The 25,561-nt window shown below is 51.9% G+C and overlaps 1 protein-coding gene across 1 annotated transcript; it reads left to right on the top strand.

Annotated features, from left to right (window-relative positions):
* The first annotated feature begins 386 nt into the window (after positions 1-386).
* RIPOR1 (RHO family interacting cell polarization regulator 1) lies at positions 387-25,227 on the top strand. Its single transcript, XM_020989338.2, is given in 23 exon segments — positions 387-495; positions 13,904-14,027; positions 14,184-14,339; positions 14,887-14,965; positions 17,492-17,515; positions 17,676-17,729; positions 17,969-18,121; positions 18,238-18,301; positions 18,427-18,470; positions 18,664-18,789; positions 18,918-19,066; positions 19,180-19,309; positions 19,621-20,655; positions 20,657-20,734; positions 20,821-20,939; positions 21,940-22,096; positions 22,392-22,527; positions 22,747-22,908; positions 23,471-23,629; positions 23,832-24,028; positions 24,109-24,192; positions 24,452-24,542; positions 24,714-25,227. Coding segments are annotated over 22 exon segments (3,396 nt in total). The 5' UTR covers positions 387-495; positions 13,904-13,926; the 3' UTR covers positions 24,812-25,227.
* The last annotated feature ends 334 nt before the right edge of the window (positions 25,228-25,561 follow it).

The following is a 25,561-nucleotide window of genomic DNA, read 5'->3' as shown; positions in this document are numbered from 1 at the left end:
GAAGGGACTGGTTTGCCCCTCATTCCAGGGTCTGGGAGGCGCTGATTCTCTCCCTTTCTCTGATTTCAGAGTATGGGAGGGGGCTGGCTTTCCACTATTCTGGGGTCCAGAGGGGCCTGACTCTGAGTGAGGAGGGTAGATTAGGCACCTATCCCTGACCCGGGAATGGGTGGATTGGAGGGGCTCCGAGGGCTGCTGCTCCTCTCATTACCCAGGGTGGAAGGGGGTGTTGGGGTGGGGGGAGAGAAAGCAGTGCGAGCTGAGGAACAGAGCTGGGGGGCGGTGCCGCAGCGCAGGGCCGGGCCGAGCAGGGCCCGGGGAGGAGCGGGGGATAGGGGGAGGGGAAACGGGGGAGGGGGAGGCTGGAGGGAAGAGGGAGGGGCCGGCGCCGGCTTCAGCGGCAGCGACGGCGGCAGAGGAGGAGGCCCGGGCCGGGCGGGCAGATCAGAGCGGCAAGGCAGGCGGGCCCAGCGCAGCCCAGAGCGGTGGAGCCATGTGAGTGGGGACGCCCCGGGCCCTGCCCGGACCAGGGTCTGGGGCAGAGGGTTGCAGGGCGTTGCAGAGGGTTACTGGCTGGGCCTGAAGAGGGGGAGGGGGGCTCCGGTCCGGCAGGTCCGGCAGGTCCCGCCCACGCCTGCTCCCCCAGCGCCGCAGAGGTTAACGCGGGTCTGGGTAGTGTTATCTGTCCCCCAAACCTCTCTGTCTGTCCGTCCTTCTCCCCACGTCCCCCTGTCCGACTTGGGCCTTGCCACAGGGGTCTCCAGCGCCAGGGCCTGCGATCCGCGCCATCGGCAGCCTTCAGCCCCAGTACCCGAGAAAGCTGTGCCCGGGAGCCTGGGACCTGGGTCTGCAGCCTGGTCCTGGCCTCCCCACCCCACCCAGGGCCGGCTGCCTGGGCCCCGGGCACTCCAGAATCCCTCCCCTTGGCGTTCCTGGGCACCCGGGTCAGGCGGCTAACGGGACTCCTCTGGCACCCCACGAAACCCAGAACCTTCAGGCCCAGGCCATCTCCCCCACCCCAACCAGAAGCACAGCTCCGTGCCCCTCCAGTCCAGCAGCCGGAGTGGGGGTGGGGGACCCATTTTCGAGTGCCCCAGATCTCAGGCTAGCCGGTTGTTCCTTGAGCCCAGCCTCCTTCCCCTGTCTAGGGTGAGGGGGGATCTGAGCCCTACAAAGGCTCTGCCTTGGTGAGAGCTGGTGGCCCCCATTCTGTCTTCGCAGCCGCCCCCACCCGCTGCCGCTTGTCGAAGCAGCTGCTTCTGGGCGTGTGGGAGGCAGAGACCTGGAGATTGGGGGGAGGGAGGGAGATAGAAGGGAGTAGGGGAGACAGAGACAGGGGGTTGGGAAGGCTGAGCCACACAGGAAGCAATTTGGAAAGGGAAGAGACAGAAGGAGGAACTAAAGAAAGCAAAGACCAGAAAGGGGCTTGATGGGGAAAGAGATAAGGGAGGCAGAAATTATTGCTTCTGGGGGGAGATAGGCGAGTTCTGGTAGAAGCACGATGAGGGGCAAGTAGATGAGGCAATGATGGGGAAACTGAGGAAGGCACCAACTCAATTGCAGTTAGTGTTCTTTGTGGGAGGGCAGTTGGAATGGGAGGAGAGAGTTTGGGGTCTCAGAGACTTTTCCTGATTACTTGACTCTGACATCACTCTCCACTCAGGTTTTTAGCAAATTGAGGGGGCTCAGCCCAGGAGGCCCAAATAGAATCCAAGCTGGAGGTCTTTAGCAGGATAAGGCTTTGGGGAAGAAGTGAATGGTGTTCTAGAACCCTCCCCCCTATCCTGTTTTTGCCCATCCTCCTGACCCCCCCAGCCACATTGTCTGCATCAGCAATAGTTTATATGTTTGCTCTGAAAGCTTTAGGAAAAGACTCCCTTCCCCCTCACTCCTCACGTGTTTGTGTGAATTTATATTTTGGTGACTGTATCGGTCTACAGGTCCCAGTGCCTTTAGTTACTCGTGTGTATGTAGTTATTTCAGTCTGTGGAGAACAAAACAGATGTGGTTTAAGTTTATGGGAGAGAGGGGCTGCTCAAGGACAACCTTAGCTTGGAATATCATCAGTCAGTCTCTTGCAGTCTCTCTTCCTGATTGCATAGCTGCCACTGAGCCCCCTAGGTTTTTTGTTTGCTTGTTTGTTTAGTTGTTTTTAACCTCAGAAAGTAGCAGGGCTCCTTCTCTTGAACTCTGGGGATGAACGAAAGGCCAGTACTACCAGTCTGACCCTCTCTGCTAGAACAGATCCAGGCCAGAGCTGGAGATTAAATTGAGGAAACATTCCACCTCTATTTGCTGTGCCCCAGCCCCACAGTGCTCCTATGGGAGTCTATCCATCTGCTCAGTATCTCTGCTTCGGTTAGAAGGGAATAGGGAGCCGGGTTATACCTCAGGTTAAGTAAGAGGTCTGGAGCTAAAGGGTTCAAAGGAACTAAAGCAGCTGCTGAGGGGAGATGCAGCCCCCAAAACTTTTTGGGCTCAGTGAGGTAGTTATACATAGTGTTTGCGCCTAATCCCCGAGGCTTCAGCACCCAAGTCCAGCCCTGTGAGAAGTGGCTCTCTGGCCAGATGGAAAAGCTGACGAAGGCAGGAGGGGTCCCAGGATGAGTCACTCCTTTGCAGGCGCCCCTCCTCTTGCTGGCTGGAAGGGGGGGCTCATATAGTTTCTCAAGCTCGGCCCCTAAGGAGGGGAGACAAGATCCCTCCCACACTCCCTCCCTGCCGCCTAATGGGGTGAGCCACAGGGTCCCTCCGCCTCCGCCCCCAAGTACTCAGTGAGCCTACAGCCTTGGGAATGTGACCAGCTGACCCTTGGGAGGGAGGGGCCTGACCAGGATGTGCAACTGACCGGGTGCATGGGGTGATGGCTGGAGAGGGTGGCAGTTCAAAAAAAATTGAGGCCCATATGGTGAGGGCAAAGCCACCTTCAGCCTGCCTGCCTCCTCTCCTTGTACCCCACCCCACCCCATGCCAAGGCACCAAAGCAACCTAAGATGACTCTGGTTCTGTTTGTTAAGGTTGAGGGTGCTGCTGGTCTGGTGGGAATTAGCTCTTGTGAGCCTGGCTATGCAATCTCTCTCCCGGACCTCTGGCCTCTCCCGGGTCAGCACTGATCGCCTACACGGGACCTCCTTGGATAGGGAGGAGTGAGGAGGCTGTCCTCCCCTAGATTGGCAGACCCTCAGCCTGAGCGCCCTGCTTGGGGGAAGAGAGGGGGGCTGAGGAGGAGTCGGAGGCTCCAACTCGGGCTGTGCGTCAGCTGAAGGGTTTGGGGCTGTTGTCATGGGGAATGAGGGGGAGGGGGCTCGGGGGCGGGGCTCTGGGACAAAGGGGTTGGCTAGGCCCTGGATAGGCCGAGGAGGTTTAACCCATGAGGATCCGGGGGGGGGGCCCACCCTGGGGGATTGCCGCGCTGGTCTAGGAGCCACGCGGACACCCAAGAGCGCCGCCTGGCATCCCCATCCAGTCACCCACCCCGTGTCCTTCTGGCTACTGTTTACATCCTGTCCCCCGCCCCTCCCAGGGAGGGGCTCCCTCCAGGCCCGCCCTGAGGTTGGGGACTTTCTGGAGAGGGGATCAGGGTTTCGGGTGTGGGCGGGCGGCCATGCCAGCTGGCTGCTCGGCCCTAGCGCAGGGGACGGGCGGCAGGTGGCAGGGCTTCTGGCTCAGCGCGTGCAGTGGCCGCAGCGTGGGCCCCTTGCCAGCCTGGGAAGGGATGAGAGGGAAGCCCTCGGGCTTGGGTTCCTGAAACTGTCACCTTCCCAATGCTGAGACAGAAAGGTAGTAGGGACGTGGGTCCGAGAACGGCTCCTGGAGAAAGAGGCTGGAGATGAACTGCGAATAGGACCCAGGAGTTTAGAAGCTCTCTTCCTGCTTGTGCCCTCGGCAAGACATTCTTGCCCAGACTACTCTTAATAAGAATAGCAAAGATTAAAAAAAAAAAGTTAAGGTTTCCTCACAAAGAAAGGCAGTGGGCTAAAGGTCTGGCCTCTGTGTGGAACGTCAAGGTTCAAGTCTGCTTTTGATACATACCGGCCGAGAGACCCTGGGCAAATCATTAAATTTCTAGAGCACCCAGGCAACTCTATAAAACTTTAGGTTGCATAATAATTACCTGTGGATCTATTTTAGAACCGGGAATTTCCCCCCTGGGAGCTCCCCGATACACCAATGAAATCATCAGTCAGGTTGAAAAAAAAATCAAACCTCGTAATGTATGTTATGCCTACCCCTATAGGTAGGTAGCATCAATTGCAATTTATAGATGTGAAAAACTGAGAGGTTGGGAAATGGCTGAGAGGTCAGGGGTACAGGACTGGTACAGGAATCGAGGTGGTCCGGATGAAGGATAAGTGCTTTTTCCACTATGCCAGTTGGTAGCCTACCCTTGGCTCCTGCCCCCTCTGCCAGGTGTAAAAATAGATCCACGTGTCTATAGGGCTTATAACAACAACAACAATAATAATAGGTAGTATTCATATGGCACATTAAGGTCAGGTCAACAAACAAGTGTCAGGCACTATGCTAGGTTCTGGGAATACAAAGGAGGGGGGTGTGTCTGCTCTCAAGGAGCTCACATTCTAATACAAACTATGCAAACAAGCTTTTTTTTTCCAAACAAGTTTTATAAAGGATAAATTTTCTAGGAGATAGTCTTACAGGGAAGACACTAAGATTAAGGAATAAGGACAAAGATTTCTTTTTTTAAAAAAATTTTATTAATTTATTTTGATTTATCAACAATTACTTCCATATGCTTTTGAGTTGAAAATTTTTCTCCCCACCACCCTCCCCAAGAGGGCGCACAATCTGATATAGGCTTTACCTTTACATTCCTATTTTCACATTAATAAAGTTGTAAGTAAAAATTAAAACCAATAGAAGGAACCATCAGAAAGATGAAACAAAACTCAAAAGAAGGTAAAAATAAGTGATAGCGATTCGATTTCCATAGTTCTTTCTTTGGATGTGGACAGCATTTTCCATCCCGAGGCCTCTGGAGATGTCTTAGATCCTTGTAATGCTGAGAAGGGTTCAGTTTAACAATATTAGTCATCGGATAACGTGGCTGTTATTGTGTACAAAGTCCTCTTGGTTCTGCTCACTTCACTCAGCATCAGACCATATAAGTCTTTCCAGGTTTTTCTGAAGTCAGCCTGTTCATCATTTCTTATAGCACAATAGTATTGTACTACATTCATATACCACAGCTTGCTCAGCCATTCCCCACTTGATGGGCATCCTCTCAATTTCCAATTCTTTGCCACCACAAAAAGAGCTGCTATGTATTTTTGTACATGTGGGTCCTTTTCCCATTTGTATGATCTCTTTGGGATATAGCCCTAGAAGTGCTATTGCTGCATCAAAGGGTATGCACATTTTTGTAGCCCTTTGGGCATAGTTCCAAATTGTTCTCCAAAATGGTTGGATCATTTCACGACTCCACCAACAATGTATTAGTGTTCCAATTTTCCCACATCTTCTCCAACATTTATCATTTTCCTGTTTTGTCATGTTGGAAGGACAAAGATTTCTTAAAGAAGATAGAAATTTAGTTGGGTCTTGAAGAAAGCTAGTAGGTTGAGATGAGGAAAGGAGTGTTTCCAGGCATGGGAGAAAATGTCCAGAGGTGAGAGATGGAGTAGCAAGTGTGAAGAACAGTAAGGAAGCCAGTGTCAGGGCCTCAAAGATATTTGGAGAGAAGCAAGGTGCAAGAAGAGGCCAGGCTATAGAGTCTGGCTTTGGTGATTTTGGAGGTGACAGGGAATCAGTGGATAGATGGAGGTGACATGGTCAAACCTTAGAAAGATGTAAGTATATAGAAGATAAATACATGGTGATTATTTGGGTGAAGGCGTTTGTATCTGAGGGAATCAGCAGAGGACTCATAGCATCTGTCACTTCAGGTGACCTTTAAAGGAGACTAGGGAATTTAAGATGCAGAGGTGAGGAAGGAGTGGGTGCTAGGTGTGGGAGATAGCAAAGAGGGAGGGGATGGAATGTCTTATGTGAGGAACAGGAAGAAGGTCAGCCTGGCTGAACCACAGAGTGTATGAAGGGCGGTGATGTGTAATGAAGCCTGGAAAGGAGGCTGGGGCCAGTGTGTGAAGGACTTTAAATGCCAAACGGGGGAGTGTGGATTTGATCCTAGGTGATAGAGGGAGCCACTGAAGTTGGAGTGACGTGAGCAGACCTGCGCTTTAAGAATGTCACTTTGAAGAAAAAAAAAAAGAATGTTACTTTGACAGCTGGGTGGAGGATGGCTGGGAAGAGAAAGAGATTTGAGGCAGGGAGGCCAACTAAGAGGCTATTGCAATTGTCCAGGGAGGGAGTATTGTTACCACCTCTTTCCCAATTAGGAAACTGAGACTCAGAGCTTAAGTGAATTTGGTCACATAGCTAGAGCTTGTCAGAGATGGTGCCGGAGGAATCACACTGTGGACCCCCCAGATGAAACTGGAATTAAAATATATATATGGTGATAACTATTAGCCTAGACTGTATGAAAGGCAGGGCTGCCACAAGAGCTTTGGAAAGGAGACGTTTTTAGTTCCTCCTTTGAGGGGGACACACATGGTTCCCCTTTTTTGGGGACCAGGAGTAAAATCTTTTTTAAAGAAGAATATGTTGAGATTAGGAGGGAAAGAATGCCACTGCTTTGCCTGGATTGTGATTTAGAAGCAGTCAATAAATATTTATTAAGTACCTACTACGTGCTCATTTTCCTGAGTTCAAATCTGGCCTCAGACACTTATTAGCTATGTGACCCTGGGCAATTCACTTCACCCTGTTTGCTTCCGCTTCCTCATCTGTAAAATGAGCTGGAGAAGGAAATGGCAAACCACTTTGTCAAGAAAAGCCTAAATGGGGTCACGAAGAGACTGACACGGCTGAAATGACTGAACCACAATGAAAGGAGCTAAGCTCTTGGGACCCAAAAGGAGGCAAAAGACCTTTGGGCCTCGAGGAGCTTACAATCTAATGGGGGAGACCACATGCAAACCAATTTATTCAAAGCAAGCTATGTACAGGTTAAATAGGAAATAATTTACTGAAAGCAAGCTATGCACAGGTTAAATAGGAAATAACTAACAGAGGAAAGGCATTAGATGAAGAGGGATTAGAAAAGGCTTCCTGTACAAGATGCAATTTTATTTGGGACCTAAAGGCAGCTAGGCAAGCCAGACCCCTCATAGACTTGTGAGCCACAGGGCTTTCTAAGACTCAGGGCTCATTCACCTATTCTTTTGCTTTACAGCTCAGGTATCCTTAGAGGTAGCATGGTAGAAAGGGCAAAGGAAAGAATGATAGACTTGGGAGTCAGGACATGTGTTTTTGTTTTTTTAGTTTTTTGTTTTTTGCGAGGCAATGGGGTTAAATGACTTGCCCAGGGTCACACAGTTAGTGAGTGTTTTGTGTCTGAGGCCAAATTTGACCTCAGGTCCTCCTAAGTACAGGACCAGTGCTCTATCCACTGCGCCACCTAGCTGCCCTATGGGAGTCAGGAAATCTGAATCAGAAGTCATGGGCCTGCCACTGAGTCATTTCTCTGGGCCTCAGTTTTCTCTTCTGTAAAATGGGGACAATACTGCCTTAATTGCCCATCCCAAAGAAGAAGGGATTGTCAAATGAAATATCAGGTGTGAAGCTCTTTTGGTGATATATAAACATAAGCTGTCACTGCTATTTTACTATTATTGCCTTTCCTCTGAGAAGCCCTATGGTATAGGCCGGTGGTGTCAAACTCAGATAGAACCAGGGCTGCTCTTCTGTATATAAGGATTCCTGCAACCCCACGTTGCCTTAGTTTTAAATATGGTATATTATCTGTGTTTTATTGTCTTTTTAGTGATTTTGTTAACTATTTCTCAATCATATTTTAATCTGGTTCCTGTGGCATTGGGAAGTAGTAGTGAATAAGACAGCCGGTCTCTGAGCCAGCCGGTCCTGAGTTCAGATCCAGCCTCTGACACTTACATAATGGCTGGGTGACTGAGCAAATCACTCTCTGTGCCCCCAAGCAACTTTCTCTGACTCTAGGTTGCAGACTCTGTGGGCTGCAAAGAAGGGGTATCTTATCTAGATTGGGGGAAGGGAAGGGAATAAGTATTTACTAAACACTTACTATGAGCCAGGCACTGTGCTAAGCCTTTTACAATTAATATCTCCCTTGATCCTCACGGCAACCCAAAAAGGTAAGTGCTATTAGCCCCATTTTACAGTTGAGGATGCTGCAATTTGAGGAAATATGAAGACAAAGGTTACAGAGTGTTTGAGGCCAAATTTGAACTCAGGTCTTCCTGACTCCAGGGAACAGCGCTTTATCCATTGCATCACCAATTTTCTTATCTGCGAATGACCAATACATTTGAAATCCTAAGTCTAGTCCTCATTGTTAGCGTGCCTCACTTTTACCCAGTCTTCTGTTCCTCCATTTTGGCCCCTCCCCATCCCCATCCAATCTCAGACTCAGGCATTTAACTTGGCTTTGGGTCTGAATGACATCTTGGATGCCATGGAATGGGAGTTGGGGGTCAGTTAATGTCTACAAGAGGCCTGGGTTCTAGACCTGGTTTTGCCACTGACTAGTTATGAGACATTGGACAAATCACTTCCTTATCTCTGATCCTCTGTAGATATGAACTAGGGTGTTTAAATGAGAGTGGTACATCAGAGGTCACTTAATCCACTTTATGGATGGGTAAACTGAGGTCCAGAGAGGCTAAGAGACTTGCTTTTATCTGTTTTTTGTTGTAGATCTGTTTTACACAGATAATAGCAGATTAGCAGGGGTGGGAAACCTGCAGCCTGGAGGCCACGTATGGCCACATGGATTAAGGTATTCCAATAGAAAATAACCCAGACTGTCTCTAGAGTCGCTGCCTAATCTAAAGGTCTATGGAGGCTAATTTATGGTACTGTGTGTGGTCCATGGAATCAGGAAGAGGTGGGTTCAAATCTGGCCTCAGACATTTCCTAGCTGTGTGATCCTGGGCAAGTCACTTAACTTCAGTCTGCCTCAGTTTCCTCAACCATAAAATGGGGATAATAGTACCTACCTTGAAGGGATGTTGTGAGGCTAAAGTTAGCACAGTTTCTGGCAAGTAGTAGGGACTATATAAATGCTTATTCCCTTCCCCTTCTCTATGAAACTAGAGGTCATATCCCAGTTCCCAGACTTACTAGCTTCCTGATCATAGTCAAGGTCAAAGAATTTTGCCAGAATTGGAAGGAACCTTGTGATCTCCTTGAGATCAAAGACTGCCCTTTGCCTTCCTTTTTATCTTTTCCTTAGTGCTTAGCTCAGTGCCTGGCACATAGCAGGCACTTCAATCAATCAATAAACATTTATGAAGCACCTACTATGTGCCTCCTGGCACTGTGCTCAGCCCCAGCTGAGTAAGAATATTCTCTAGATCGTATCAGACACGTGATCGTCCTACTTCTTCTTGTAGTTCTTTAGTAAGGAGGGACCTGCTATCTCCAGAAGCAGTTAATGCCAATGTTTAAATAATTTCGAAGTTTCCTCTACCACTTCAACTTTTACCCACTGCACCTAATTCTGGCCACTGGGGCCAAGCAGCACAGGCCTAATCCCCCTCTCTATTTGATTTTCTTGAAGTAGATGAAGTAAGCTATCAGAGCATGTCCCCTATAAGCCATCCCAATCATTTGGCCCTTCTGGCTGTCAGGTACTTCCTCTTTATGAGGGGAATAATACTAGTCTCTCCTACTTCCAGCATTCTGAGGAAAGAGCTCTGTAAACTGGAAGATGCTACAGAAGATGCTGACACCTCTGCCGGTGTCTCCAGGGTCCTACCTCCCACTATTCCCACAGTCCCAGCAGCCCAGCCCACTCCCACCCCTCCAAGGGATCATGTAGCAGAGGTTTTCCACCTTAGCTGTTCTTTCCTTTCAGGTTTATTTGGGCAAATAGCCCAGGCCTTTCTGCACACTCTCACCCCAGTCACATCCCTCTACCCCATCTGTTTCTGTGGGTCCGGCCTTAGCTTTCAGTCCCCAGTGCCTCAGTTTCTTCCTCTGTGCAGAGGGGCATACCCTTTAGGAAATGTTGGCTTCTTGAGATTGCTTCAGAAAGTGCATCCTCCAATGACTAAGAGGAAACTAGCCCAGGAAGGGGCTCAAAAAATGTACCAGGAGTATTAAAGCCCTGAAGTGCACAAATAGAAACCCCATCCTCCCTAATCACCAAGGCAAGGTCCTTCCCCCATCCAAGACTTCTCTTTATCATAGAAAGCTATGGCTCAAAGGAACCTTAGAGATCATCTTATCTAACTCTTCCATTTTACAGATAAAAAAAAAGACCGAGGCCTAGCTAGGGAAGGGAAGTGACAGGCTCAAAGTCACCCAGATGGTTAGTGTCAGCCACAGAACCCAGGAATCCTGACTTCCTGTGCACTGCTCTTTCCACACCATTGTGGCTGTTCATTTTAACCCAGTTTCCCCTGGATAACAAAGAGGGAAGGGGAAGGGGCAAAGAAGTGAGCCCCTACTGGAGATGTCCCTGGTTTGAGGGGAGCACACAGAAAAGGGTGTTTGACTCAAAGGACCTTCCTGATCTCACTCCCCTAGAAGGAGAAACAAGCTGGGGAGCGTCAGAACTCCATGGGAAAGGCTTGGGTTCAGATCCCACCTCTGAAGCTTGCTGTGTGTAACTTTGGTCCATTCATTTAATCTCCCCGACCTCCATTTACTCACTTATTTGGAATCAGCCTGAGTGGTCCGGTCCCAGGCTTGGGCTTGGAGGTGGGGCAGGATTCCCAGCCAGACCTGAACAAGGCATTTTCAGCCTGGGAAAGGTGTAACTGTCCACCTGTAAACTTTGAGCCTTCACTGACCACATGTAACAACTTATTACAAATAAGGAACAAAATCTAGACATAGGATGTCAGAGCTGGAAGGGACTGGAGAGATCATCTAATCCAGTCTCTTCAATTTATAGATGAGGAAACTGAGGTTCAGCCAGCCAGGTGAACAGAAAGTTTAGGAACAATTTTCTAGTATTAAAATGTAGATGCACTTTTCCCCCCCTGAACTTAATTCATTGGTGTAAAGAGTGCCCTGTGAGAAAACTCCCTCAACCAGTCCAGTAGTCCAACTCTCAACAAGTTTGACTTAAGAGAATTGCCTGGAGAAGTTAGCCTAAGGTCAGACAGCCTGTAAGGTCTGAGGTGGGATTGGAACCTAGGTCTTCCTGGTTCTGTGGCCAGATTGCTATCCGCTATGGCAGGCGGCCCCTATGTGCAGCAGAGAAAGGCAAATGCATCTCCCTTAGAGCTCCTGGTTTGTTGTGCAGTAAGTGGCCACAGATCTTGCATATCCCTAATCTGGGCCCTGGGCCCCTGGGGAAGATCTTGGGGGCAGGGATAAGTGTGTGTCCACTCCCTTTTCTTGCATTAGCAGGCTCACCCAGTCTAACGACACCCTGAAGGGGGCGGCGGGGGGGGGGGAGAGTTTAAGGGGCCCACCCTCACCCCGGGTCAGTACTGAAGAGGGGTCCTCGGAGCCCACCCCAGTCCCGCCCAGTACCCCTCTGCCTGCCTGCCGGAGGGACTCTGAGTCAGGCGCTAAACAGCAGGAACTGGGCGGGGGGACCGGGCCAGGGCCGAGGGGAGGAGCTGGAGAGCGAGGCTCAGCCTCAGCTGCTGCGGGAGCCCGAGCAGAGCCCAGCCAGGCGGGACCGGTGCACCAGGGCTGATTAGGCCCGAGCAGGTCAGCTTCACGGGGCCGGTTGAGGTCCGGTGTAGTGGAGCCACCCCCACCCACCATGAACTCGAGAAAGAGAGGTAACCGCCCCCCTCCCCCCTCGCCTCCTAGGGAGGACTGGCAGGGATGCGGGGTGCTCAACTCTGGGTTTCTAGGGCTGGAAGACCTGGGTGGACAGAATAGGAATATAGAGAGGGCAGTAGTCTAGTCGTGACTTGGTTTCCCTTCTTGGAACTCAGGAAGACCGGCAGGGGCGGGGCTTTTCCCGTCATAACCCCCAGAGCCCGAGACCCCTCCTTCCAACGTTTCTCCCCTTCCCTCCCCTCCCCCCCATCCGGGAATCCCCTGCTGTGCTCTGGACTTTAAAACCTGGGACTCCTCCAGACTGACTTAGGGGATCAGGCAGAACCCAGAAGGAGGGGAACAGAGGTAGCTGAGGAGCGTCCTTGCCCCCTTGGGTGGCCACATCTATTTATCAATCCTGCTGGCAGCTCCCGGGCTCCTCCAGAGTCTCCCCAGACCCAAGCATCTGGGCTCTGATTTGGGGGCGGTAGAGTGGGTTTGGGAGCAGGCACAGAATGACAGATTGTGTAGGTGTGTATGTGCTACCCCGTGGCCCGGGATCAGGGAGAGGTCAGGCTGGTTTCGGGGAAGCAGGTTCAACGCCGCTCGGGTCTGGCTACCTCCTACCTCCCGTTCTGCCCTGTGCCCCATCCTGGTCCCGACTCGTGGCTGTCATCATTATTATCACTACTAATAATTAATAGCTTACATTTCTGTAGGCCTTTAAGGTTTGAGGGACTCTGACCCTCAGGGCCTCTCCTCTCTTCCCCCACCTCTACTGGGAGGGCCTGAGAAGCTCCGCCTGTCTGCCCCCCACCCCTGCCCAGCCCCCAGGGGCCTTAAGTGCAAAGTTAGGCCACAGCACCCACGTTTTGGACCCTTCACTTTTCCCTCCCCTTCCAAGCCTTGGGATCATAGGGAAGGGTAAATAGTTTAAGTGAGGGGAGGGGGGCTGGAAATGGAGGGCTGAGGAGGCCAGAAGGGGCAGCCCCGCCCACTCGTGTCTCTGGGGTAAACACTCGCTTCCTTCCATTCTTCAGAATATGTTCCTTCCCTTTCCTGCCCCCTCCCAGGGCCAGGCTTGATGTGTCAGTGTCTCTGTGTATGTGTTGGGGTTGGGGGGGGGTGGCCCGTGTAGCTTAGGGAGGGAATCTCCCAGAGATAATGGTGGGAGGGCCAGCTCTGGCTGAGTCAGTCCCAGGTCCAGCCAGCTGTGATTCTGCCATGCACTTTTGCCAAGGTTTTTCTCCATCCCCTCCCCTCCTCTACCTTGACCTCCCCTGCCCTCCCCCCCAGTCTTCACCTATCCAAGTCATCTTTCCTAATCCCTTCCCCTTGTGGGTGTCTCTGGAGCTGGGCCAGGGCCCTGGGGCAGAGAAGGCTCTCTGACCTAGGCTTTGGAGGCAGAAGGTGGAAGCTATGAGGGGATGGGATTGTTATTTGGGAAGTTGGAAGGGCTGCAGGAAGGAGATCCCGGTAGCTGCCAAGCAGAGTCTGCACTCCACCTGCCTTGCAAGCCCTGTGATTACCTCTGTTCTCTCATTACCTCATGTTTTGACTGGGAACATCCCTGCTGAGAGATGGTGTCTAAGGGAAGCTGTCTTCTCTCCCTTTTCCCACCCCAGGGACTGCCCTGTTTGGAATAGTTAGCCCCAGGGCAGTGAGCAAGAAAGGCGCCCTAGGATTGGCATTTAGGGGTCCAGCCAGGACTTCTCCCTCCTCCTCTCCTCATCTTCCCTGATCGGATTACATCTGTAATCCTACAGTGAAGGGGGAGGGAGTGGAAAGCTGTTGTCACAGAGACAGAAGGACTGGATAAAAGGGGGGCAGGATCCCCTTCTCACCCTGTCCTTTAAAGCTTAGCCAACTGGACCAAGTTGTGACGGTCAGGGGTTAGAAGTCTGGAGCCCTGGGTTCAGTTCTAGAGCCCTCTGCTCCATTTCTGTCCTGTCTCTGCCCTGACCCCAGCTTCAGGGAAGAGCTGGGGGAGACTCTGGGATTCCCACTCCCAGGACGATGTTCTTGCTGAACTTCAAGCTTGGTCCTTTGCTCCCTGAGGGTTGGGAAATTCATCTGCCTCCTCCTCCTCTTATGTCCTTCCTCTTCCCATCAGGGAGCCCATCTCGGACTCACTCGATGATGTCGCTGTCTGTTCGGCCCCAACGTCGCATTCTCAGCGCCAGGATCAGTAGGAGCCAGTCCTTCGCAGGGGTCTTGAGTGGCCAAGACCGGGGGGGGCAGGTACTGAGGGGACAACCGAGGGTGGAGAGGGTCTAGAGTGGGCAGCTGATAAGAATGGGATATGTGGAGAAGGGATGTAAGAGGTGGAAGACATATGGTGCCAGTGAATTTGTGGACTCTTCCTGTCCTCATTCTGAACTGCTTCCTCTCTCCAGGAGCCTAACAGCCTTCAGCCCCCCTGTGGCTCCCCGAAAAACACCTGCCATCGTCCGAGTCTCCAGAATGTTTTCCATGGCACACCCACCTCCAAAGGTGCCTCAGCCAGAGCGGCTGGACCAGGTGTATGAAGCCCTGAAGAGGGGTCTAACGTAAGGATACTCTTCCTTTCTTTCTAGGCCAGTCCCCAAATGACCTACAGGACTCTCTCCCATCATAATCCTGGGGAACCCCCCCCATCCACAGAAATTTTAGGTCCAACCCCCTACTATTCCCCAAACCCCCTTTCCCACACATATACTCTTTTTTATAGTATTTTTTCCCCAATTACATATAAAGACAATTTTTAACAACATTTAACATTCATTTTTAATAAGATTTTGAGTTCCAGATTTTTCTCCCTCCTTCCTCCCTGCCAGATGGTAAGCAGTTTGATATAGGTTATACCACACATGTACTGTTATACCAAGAATCCTACCTACCCCGCTGTCTTCCCCAGCGATGACCTGGAATCCTGCCCCTACCTACACCACACCAGCCCCCCCACCCCCAAGACTGAAGGCCATATACAGACAGACCAAGCTGTGTCTTGGTTTCCTCTTTGAGAAGAAATGTGTGAATTTGCCTGGGAATACTGCTTGAATGAGTATGTGTGAATCTGCCTGGGGAGAACCTAAACATTTTCATACTCCTTCCCAGGGCCTATCTGGAGGTGCATCAGTTAGAACAGGAGAAACTCCAAGTTCAAATCAGAGAATCCAAGAGAAACTCTAGGCTGGTGAGTGATTTGGGACCTTTCCTTTCCTTTAGACCACTAGCATGAGTTGAAAAGAGCCCTTGGGGAGAGCTTGGGGGAGAAAAAGCAATCTCTCTGTATTGGATTGTGGGTGGGCTGATTCCTGGTTACTGTCACTTGGGAGGGATCTCTCCCTGCCATTGCCCAAGATGGCTCAGGAGAGGCCACTCATGTGATCCCACAGTACACCTAGGACATTTTTGGACTCTTTCCTGATTCCAAAAGTTTGAACTATTGGTAATAGCCTTCTAAATGGTCTCTCTGTATCCAGACTCTTTCCTCTCCTATCTCTCTTCCACATTTCTGCCAAAACAATCTTCCAAAACCCAGGAGTGACCTTGAACTTCCTCCAATGGCCTCCTGTCACCATAGCAAATACAGAACTCTCAATCTAGCTTAAATCGATTTCCAGTCAGGTTGAGTTTTATTTCACATTACTCCAATTCACACCCTCTGCATTCCAGCCTAGTGGGACAAGTAGCTCTCCCCCAAATTCAGCATTCCATGTCCATGCATTCATACATATAGGCCTTCTACCATGCTTGGAAGGCACAGCCTCCTCCTCCTCATCCCTTGTCATAACCTTTGTATTCTTTCAGAGCCTTACTTAGGCACTGCCACTAACTTCTCTGTGAACCAACCTTTCTTTTCCTCCAATTATTAGTATTCTTTCCTTCCCTAAACAACCATTGACATATTTATCTTCTTCTTCTTCTTCTTCTTTTTTTTTTGTGAGGCAGTCAGGGTTAAATTACTTGCCTAGGGTCACACAGCTAGTATCATGTGTCTGAGGTCGGATTTGAACTCAGGTCCTTCTGACTCCAGGGCCGGTGCTCTATCCACTGCACCACCTACCTGCCCTGACATATTTATCTCTATACATATTGCATCCCCCTAATTTTGTATGCCCCTTGAAGGGTGGGGCTGTGTAATTTTTGGTTTCATATACTCAACATCCTGGAGCTGTGCCCTGAACATTGTCATTCAGTCGTATCCTATCATTGTAACCCCATTTTTGGGGGATTCTTGGCAGAAACACTGGAGTGGTTGGCCATTTCCTTTTCCAGATCATTTTGCAGATGAGGGAACTGAGGCAAACAGGGTGACGTGACTAGCCCAGGATCACACAGCTAGTACATGTCTGAGGCCAGATTTGAGCTCAGGAAGAGGAGTCTTCCTGAGTCTAAGCCCAGCACTCCATCCATTGCTTAATCAAAGTTGGTGAAATTTAATTGAATTCTTCCAGGACTTATTCCTTCATCTAATCTGTTTGGTCTCCCCGCTCCCTTCTTCACCCAGGTACTCAAAAGTTCTCCTGCTATTGCTATAGGTTAAAGGAAAGAATTTAATGAAAGAAAACTAAAAGGTAGAAAGTACCTAAAGTTGTAAAAGAGAGTTTAGAATAGCGGAAAGCATCTTGGACTAAGATTCAAGAGACCCAGATTCTGGGCTTGGCTTTGCCACTGACTATGTGGAAATTCTTAGAAGATGCTTCTTTCTGGTCCTGTTTGCTCCTCTGTAAGATCTCAGGGGTTCTAAGGTTCCTTGCAGTTCTGATGTGGTTTGAATCCAAGGACTGGCTTTGTAAGCCCACCCCAAGCCACCAATGTTATTCTTGTCCCACAAAGCAGATCAAACTTGTGCTCTTAGCAAAGTTCCACCTTCCAGCCTTGGGACTGTCTCTTCCATTTCTGTGCCTTTTTTTCCATCCTGGCCCATCCTTGGCTCTCTTCTTGGCCCTCTCTCAGTCCCATCCCTTCCTAGGGCACTTCTTGACTCAGAAGTGGCCAGGTGTTCCTAAGGCATGGCATTCCCTGTCTCCCCAAGCCCTCCCCTATACCCGTCCATCACAGGTCTTACAGAGTGGTGAAAGGGGCCTCTCTGGCATTAATGACACAGAACACTGTAATTTAAATGAAAAGCTCAGTTCACAAAGGGTCACTTCACAACATTCCCCCAACCCTCAGAGCCCTTCAGAATCTTGAATATAGGTTAGGGAATAAAGAATGATGGGATAAGAAGGAGCTAAGCCAGCAGTGTGTGGGTAAATGTTTAGCACCTGGCTGGGGGGCTTGGGGGAGGGAGTGGGAGTATAAGCAGACACTTTTAAATTTAATATGCATTATTAAGATTTTCTCCATCACTTCCTCAAGTCTAGACAATCAGCAAAACAATATGTCATGCCCTGATGTGTAGCATGCCCATCTTTCTGAGGAGTAAATGCTCACACTGAACACTTAACAACAGGTTCTTGCCAGGGGATTGGAACTCCAGCACGTCCCCAACCCTTCCCTTTGCCCTTCCTCTTCTCACAGCCATTTCCAGGGAGGGGAACTAGAGAGGGTGCTTCACATATCCAGCTAAGTCCAATAGGTTTCTGTCCCCCTCTTTCCTTTATCCACATATAAGGTGACCCCAACAATAGGGCAATAGGTGCTTCATTCTGCACACCCCTGCTATCCAGGACCCCCATCTCTTATCTTACCTTAATTTTTTTTCCCCATACAGGGCTTTCTCTATGAGTTGGACAAGGTAAGTGAATCTGAGACAGAAGTTGGGGGCTGACTGAGAGAATAAGTCAGGGTATGAGAGATCAGAAGGTTGGGGAGAGGGAACAGAAAGAAGCAGCCCCTTCCTCCCCTCCCCCACATGCCAACCAGCCCTTTTCTCACCAAAATCTTTTTTTCCACAGCAAGTGAAATCTATCGAGCGTTTCCTCCGGCGCCTAGAGTTCCATGTCAGCAAGGTGAGAGGCATAGAACTGTGATGGGGATTGGTAGGGGAAAGGCAAGGGAAAGATTGAGACATTGAGCTAAAATGCCAGGGCTGGTGCTTTTCTCCTTGGGGTGGAAGGGGTGGCTCTTGGAGATTCCCAGATTACAGAACCAATGAAGGTGAAGTTGCTCAGTCCTCGGGGGCTGCCTGGTTGGATGCTTCTCACTCATCTCCACCCTCCTCTGATCCCTTCTTGGTCCTCTCCTCCAGATTGATGAGCTGTATGACGGATATTGCATCCAGCGGCGGTTACGGGATGGAGCACACAACATGGTTCGGGCTTATACTTCAGGGACTCCTGGGAGTCGGGAGGCCAGGGACAGCCTGGCTGAGGCTACTCGTGGGCACCGGGAATACACAGAGGTGAGAAGGCTGATTGGCATGTGGAGTAGGAGTAGGGCAAAGCTCCTTTGTAAGACTTTTGAGGAGGCCTGGGGAGGGATGACGATTTTTGATCCTCTCTCCTTTCCTGTCCCCAGAGCATGTGTTTGCTGGAAAGTGAACTTGAAGGACAATTAGGTGAATTCCACCTCAAAATGAAAGGTGTGTGTAAATGGTGGGGAAGGTTACAGCCTAGCTTAGTGAAAAGATATAAGGAGGACATAAGGAGCCCCAAAAGAGGGAGGGAAACTTGAAAGCTCTCAGACTCTCTCCAATTCTCTTTTCAGGGCTAGCTGGTTTTGCCCGGCTGTGTGTTGGGGACCAATACGAGGTACTGTGGGAACGGTGAATGAGGTGGGTGGGGTGGGAGGAAGGTATTAGGCATGAAGTTGTTTTTACCAGTGGATCTTCTGTCTCTCGGGGAAGTGACTTACAGGGCACCATCCTTGTCTCTGGTAGTCGCTATCACTTCTCTGTCAGGTGGAGGGTTGGGGATGAAGTTGTCCATTGTCCCTCCTCCTCAGATCTATATGAAATATGGGCGTCAGCGCTGGAAGCTACGTGGACGAATCGAAAGCAGTGGGAAGCAAGTCTGGGACAGCGAGGACATGGTCTTCCTGCCACTGCTCACAGAGTTCCTCTCCATCAAGGTGACTATGGTTTCCTTTCTCCCAGAGTCCTAGCCCTTTCCATTCCCAACCACAGTCCTTCTGGGTAGACACAAGCTCTCGTCTGTGGCTCTCCCCACTACTGACTGTCCCCCTGGCCTGCCCCACAGGTCACAGAACTAAAGAGCTTGGCGAACCATGTGGTTGTGGGCAGTGTCTCTTGTGAGACCAAAGACCTGTTTGCTGCTCTGCCTCAGGTTGTCGCTGTGGATATCAATGACCTGGGCACTATCAAACTCAGCCTTGAGGTCACTTGGAGGTTAGTGCCTGGGAAGGGGCTGCCATTTGACAAAAGAAAAGAAAGGGCCTTTTGTCCGATAGGGGAGCGGCAATTGTTACTGTCTCTAGCAACACCCTGACTTTCCCCTTCAGTCCCTTCGACAAGGATGACCAACCTTCAGCGGCGTCCACGGTCACCAAGACCTCTACTGTCAGCAAACGCTTTTCCACCTATAGCCAGAGTCCTCCAGATACCCCTTCACTGCGGGAACAGGCTTTCTATGTGAGTGATCCTTAAGCTCCCCAGGTGAGGGTCACCCCGTCAGCTCCCTTCCGAGACTGCCCCAAGGAGTGGCCCACTGGGCAAGATTGCTCAGCGCCTCAGACCATGCTGTCCACGTCACTGTCTTCGGTGGGGGTATCACCTCAAGACCCCAGGAGTCTTGCCCTCTTTTCTCCTCTGACCCAACCCTAGGCAATAGAGTCTGATTGGAAGGAATGGTGTGAAGCTCCATGAATGAATTGGGGGGGCTCTGATCGGGTCCTGTCTCTTCTCTTTCTTACATGCCTCTTGCCCCTGCTTCTCCCTGCCAGAACATGCTCCGTCGTCAGGAGGAGCTAGAGAACGGAACGGCTTGGTCTCTGTCCTCAGAATCTTCAGATGACTCCTCCAGCCCCCAGCTGTCAGGGGCTGCCCGCCTCACCCCACCCTCTCGGCCCCTGGTGCAACAACCCGAGGCTCCCCCGATCCACATTGCCTTCTCTCGACCAGAGATTCCCCATCCCTCAGGGGAGGCCCTGGAGGAGGAGGGGGCCAAAGCCCCAGTCTTGGCCAATGGGCACATCCCCTATAGCCGAACTCTGAGCCATATCAGTGAGGCCAGTGTAGATGCTGTGCTTGAGGCTACCAATGAATCTGTGGCCTCAGAGAGCCGTGCCCAGGGCCTCACCTCCTCTGTACACCTAGACTCTACTGACACTACCCCACTCCCTGTTCTAGAGGCACATCCAGACCCCTTCAACCCAAGCCCCACCCTCTCTTGTTTAGACCAGACCACTTTGCATGAAGGCCTTACCCCCTCACCCTCAGAACCAGTCACTTTAAATCTGAAGTCCTTTCCCTCACATCCAAGACCGTCTGAGTCTGATATTACCCAACTAGGCCCCCTCCCCCCCACCTCAGATCCCATATCCTCTTGCCCAGACTCCATCGCCTCCCATCCAGCGCCTGAAACCTTGCACTCTGACCATGGCTGTATCCACCCAGACTCTTCCCCCTCACACTCAGACCTTGCCCCTGTGTTCCCACTTACCAGTCCTGAACTCACAGACCATGTTTCTCCTTCCCCAGCCCCAACCCTACTGCACTCAGACCCTGCATCCCGACACTCAGATTCATCTTACCCCCATTCATACCCTGCCTCGTCACATACAGATCCCACCCCCACACAGTCACCCCTCACAGACCATGCCCCCAGTCCCCCTGTGGTGCCCCAGGTTCCAGTCCAGGAGGCAGCTGGTATTTCCCTAACAGAGGCCAAAGTTCTTCCTCAGAAGGGGCTGCTGGAGCAGGGAGCAGGGCTGAGGGACACAGGGCTGGAAGAAGCCCTGGGGGCCTTGAGCTCTGCCCCTGGATGACTATCGGGGCCAATTTCCAGAGCTGCAAGGACTGGAGCAGGAGGTGACTCGGCTCGAGAGTCTACTTATGGTGAGAGGGAATGGACATGGGGAGGACAGGAAGGGAAAGAAGGAGGAAAGAATGATCCATCACCCCCTCCTCTACCATTTCTGCAGCAGAGACAAGGCATGTCCCGAAGCCGGGCATCCAGCCTCAGCCTCACTGTGGAGCATGCACTGGAGAGCTTTAGCTTCCTCAATGATGATGAAGATGAGGATGACGGGCCTGAGGACAGGTGAAGAAGGGGCTGGGGTACAGGTGAGGGAGGGACCGTTGAGAGATTAAGAACACAGAAGAGTGAAAGTGGAGGGGGAGCTGAGGGGAGGACAGTTAGGATTTACTGGGAAGGGGACCTGTATCTAACCTTTCTCTCCAGCTCTCCCCTGTGTTTCCATTTTCCCCAGTTACCCCCTTCCTGGGTCGTTGCCCCCACCCCGCCTTCAAGTGTCTTCCTTAGAGTCTTCAGGACACCCCCTCCCAGTACCCCTGATCTGTCTACCTCTAGCTCTGCCTCTCTCCCTCAGTCTCATTTTGGACCTGCTCTCTGGACATGCCCCCCCATCATCTCCTCACTCACCCATGGCTGGAAACTGGCCTCATCATCTTCATCTCTCCCCTTCGGCCCTCACTCCCTCAGCCCAACATAGGCGGAGGCTTTGGTCCCTTGATGAACTCCCTCGGAGCAGCTTTCGTACTGTCCACCTCACTGACCGAGTTTTGCCCCTTCTCCCCTCGCCGCTGCTCCAGCCCAAAGCCTCAGCACCTCTGTCCTCCCGCCAGAGCCCCTGTCCCTTCCTTTGGTGCTCTGTCAGACGGTCACTTCACCGACGGCCTTCCCATTGCCAACCTGGTGACCTCTCTTCCCAATACTCAAAATGCCAGCACCAGTCTTCTGCCCCTCTGACTACATTTACTCTCTGCCCTCCCTGAGATCCATTTCATCCCCACTCAAATACACTCCCATCACTACAACCCATGGTGGCCCCTGCTCAGAGGTCTCCACAATCCAGGAAGTCCAGTTATCGCAGCCATGTATGTGTATGTGAAGTCATCCTCCATGTGATGATTCATGTGCTGTTCTACACCAGCTATCCATCCTGTCTGTATCTAGAGGTGGGAGAGGGGGCTGAGGATGGGTATACATCTCAATAAATGTACACTGGGCACAGTGAGGGTGATACTCTGCCTCTGATGATCTGGATAGCAGGTGCTCACCACTCAGGTCTCTCCTGCAGGATGTTGAGCAGCCCAGGGCCTGGGTCTGAGGCTGGGGTTAGTGGTGTGTCTGAGGATGCCCTGGACTCCTCTACGCCTGGCCCCCTCAGCACTGGCTGCCCTGCCCTGGACACAGCCCTGGTCTTGCACCTACAGCACTGTGGCCACCTCTTGCTGGTGAGGCCAGCAGCCCTCCCCTCCAATACATTAACCCATTACTGACCCCAAGAGTCTAGCACACTAGGACCTTTAGCCTCCATTACCCCGTTGCACGCTTGTAATCTCCACCAGCATTTTTTTTAACCTCAGATGGACACACCTGCCCTTTGCATGCTGGGAGTTGCAGTCCCTGGGCTCCACACCATATTTCTAGGTCCCCTGTGCTACCCACCACCCCCAACCCTGAATAGGGGATGAGTAGAACTCCTACTCCCTGTGTCTGAGGTGGCCCTGGCTGGTCTCTGCTCTTCAGAAACTAGGCACCTTTGGGCCCCTACGATGCCAGGAAGCATCAGCATTGGAGCGGCTGCTTCGGGAGGCCCTGGTGCTGGAGGTGGTGTGCCAACTTTGTGGGGGGCAAGTGGGCAAGGCCACCTCTGCTCAGGAAGGTAAAGGTACCCACTCCCTTCCACCCTGGAGCAAAATCGGGAAATCTGCGTCTGTCCTTTCTCCAGAATTCTGCCTTTTGTCGTCGTGTCCCCCCCCCCCGAGACCTGCCCCCACTCTCCACCCCGCCCAACAAGCCCTCCATTCACCTACCCGCTGCAGCCCCTCATCGGCCCTCCTGGTCCCCCTGACTGTTTCCCCCCACGCCCCTCCCCCACCAGTGCTGCAGTTCTCTGTTCCCCGGCCGGGCTTCCTGCCTTTCTGGGACCTGTGCACTGAGGGAGGCAGCCTCTTGGTTTGTCCTGTGGAGCGCATCCTCTTCACCTTCTGCAGCCAGTATGGAGCCCGCCTCTCGCTGCGCCAGCCAGGCCTGGCCGAGACTGGTGAGTGACAGTCCCCGTCTTCCCCACGTGCTAGCCAAGCCCTCGCACAACCCCCTCACAAACATGTCCTTAGCGCGTACCGTGTTCAAGGCGGAGAATTAACTGAGACGCACCCAAAATGTATGGCATACTGGCCAAGCCCAGCGAGTGCGTGTGGAGATGGCGCGGCATGTCAGGCACAAAGATCTGGAGCTGGAAGGAACAGAAGAGGCCACCTTTGCCAGCTTCCCCATTTTATTAGAGGACCAAACTCAGCCCCTGAGAGGCCTTGTGACTCGCCGAGTTCACCCAGGGAGTGGGTGACAGATCTGGTACTCGAGCCCAGATCTCCTACGAATCACAGAGTTCTTGCTCTGATACCAGGCAGCTTACGTGTTTGGATGAGGGGTAGAGAGAGTCAGGGCTGCTGCAGGTCAGACAAGGGATCGAGCACTCCGGGATGGGTCTGGTCAGGAATCTGCAGCGTGGCTGGGGCGGCTGAGGCACACCTTCACCTGGGCACATCCAGAGGCTTCCATGACATCCCTCTTGAGTACCCCGTCCTTCCTGTCTCCTTTCCCAGTGTGTGTTAAGCTCCTGGAGGACGCTATGGGACAGAGGCTGCCCCGGAGGCCTCGGCCGGGGCCTGGGGAGCAGCTCACAATCTTCCAGTTCTGGAGCCACATCGAGGCCTTGAATAGCCCCTCCATGGAGGCTTATGTCACAGAGACAGCCGAAGAGGGTGAGTCGTCGTTGTTGGAGACACACACACACACAGTCCTCATTGTTGTCACTGAGGTGACTGCTAGCTGTACCTGTGCTGGTGGGCTCCTATCTTCCCTTCACAGTTGTGATGGGGTGGGGCAGGAAGCAGACCCCCTTTTGTCAATATCATCCTAGCCTACCTCTCCCTTCCCTCCCCATCCTTCCTACCTTTCTGTCAGTGTTGATCGTGAAGAACCTGAATTCAGACGACCAGGCCGTGGTGCTCCGGGCACTGAGACTGGCCCCTGAGGGGCGGCTCCACCGGGATGGGCTCCGGGCCCTTAGCTCCCTTCTCATCCACGGTAACAGCAAAGTGATGGCTGCTGTCAGCACCCAGCTTCGAAGTTTAGCCCTGGGCTCGGACTTCCGGAAGAAGGTCAGGGACGGACCAAAGGGCCTGGGCTTAACACAGTGGGCACAGGGGGCTCATTCTGCCCTTTCTCCTTCTACCCCCAGGCCCTGCTTTGTTTTTTGGAACAGCTAGAGGATGAGGATATGCAGACACGGGTGGCAGGGTGCGTGGCTCTGGGCTGTCTCAAGGTAATGTCCCTCCAGACTTCCTGCTCTCCCCCCTCCAAAGTCCCCATACTGTATTGACCACTCCACTCCTCTGTGACCATTCCACTGCCTCCTTGCTAGGCTTCTACTCCCCACCCCCCACCCTTGTCCTTTCCCCATTGCTTTGATCCTATCTGTTTTGCGACCTTCTCTGTCCTCAATGCCTACGCCTGCCTGGGTCCCGTTCCCATGATTGTTTCAGCTCTTTTAACATTTCACGCTTTGTCCTTTCTCCAAACAGGCTCCAGAGGGCATTGAACCACTGGTGTATCTGTGCCAAACAGACAAGGAGGCTGTGAGGGAAGCTGCCCGGCAGAGCCTCCTGCAGTGTGGTGAGTGTGTTATGGTTCTGAGCTGCTCTTCATGACCAAGTCCTGGAGGCAGAGACGGGGGGAAGGGAGGTGGTCACACGAGGCGAGTGGGAAGGAAAGGCAAACCCGGACGGGGAAGGACTGCTGGGCAAGAGGACGTTACTTGACCCTGGCCTACTGTGCCTTTTCTAGGGGAGGATGGGCAGTCAGCTCACCGACGGCTGGAAGAGTCTCTGGAAGCTCTGCCCCGGATCTTCGGGCCAGGAAGCATGGCCAGCACCGCATTCTGAGCTCCCTATCTGCTCTCTGTCCCAGGAACACAGGGGACTCGGGAGTCACTGCCTATTCCCTCAAGCCCCTCCCCCTACTACCACCTTTCAGGGCTGGCCCTGCCCTGGGAGCCCCCAACCTGATGGGCCCAACTGACATTGGCAGGGGTAGGCTGGGTGTCAGGACCCAGGCTCCAGGGTTCCCTCCCATCCTACAGATTCCTATAAATATAAATCTCTTTAATATATTCTTCTGCTACCCCTAGCAGAGACCGCCACCTGCAGTCAAGTGCCTCCCCAGCCTCCATCAGGCTTCCCTCACCACACGGTGTCTGGGATCCCTTCTAATCCCTGGTCACCCCGCCTCTCCCCTTCATGTCTGATTTTGTATTTTATTTAGAGTTTTGCAGAAAATAAAAGGCAAAATCTCTTTCCTATGCTGGGCAGCACCACCATTGTGGAGCACCCTGTCTTGCCTATCCTCCAACTCTAAACTCATCAAGGAAGAGAGGAGACTTGGAGAATCTGTGTCTTTTACTTCACCCATACTATTGTCACTGTTTCCCTGGGGACCCTGGTGTGTATTTCTGCCTATGCACCAAAAAGTGTGTTGATATAAGCAGAAGAATGTGTACCCAATAAGAGCTCACAGTAACATTTACAAAGCATCACACACACACACACACAAAACCTTTGAGGCAGGTATTGCAGGCTCTGAGACTAATTTTGCCCAAGATCACACAGCTAGTAATTGCCAGAGGAGGAACGTGA

Source organism: Phascolarctos cinereus, unplaced genomic scaffold, assembly GCF_003287225.1.
Source record: "Phascolarctos cinereus isolate Bilbo 61053 unplaced genomic scaffold, phaCin_HiC Scaffold_2;HRSCAF=192, whole genome shotgun sequence".
Taxonomy (NCBI): Eukaryota; Metazoa; Chordata; class Mammalia; order Diprotodontia; family Phascolarctidae; genus Phascolarctos; species Phascolarctos cinereus.
The sequence above is the reverse complement of the archived record's forward strand: the minus strand, read 5'-3'. Positions and strand labels throughout refer to the sequence as shown.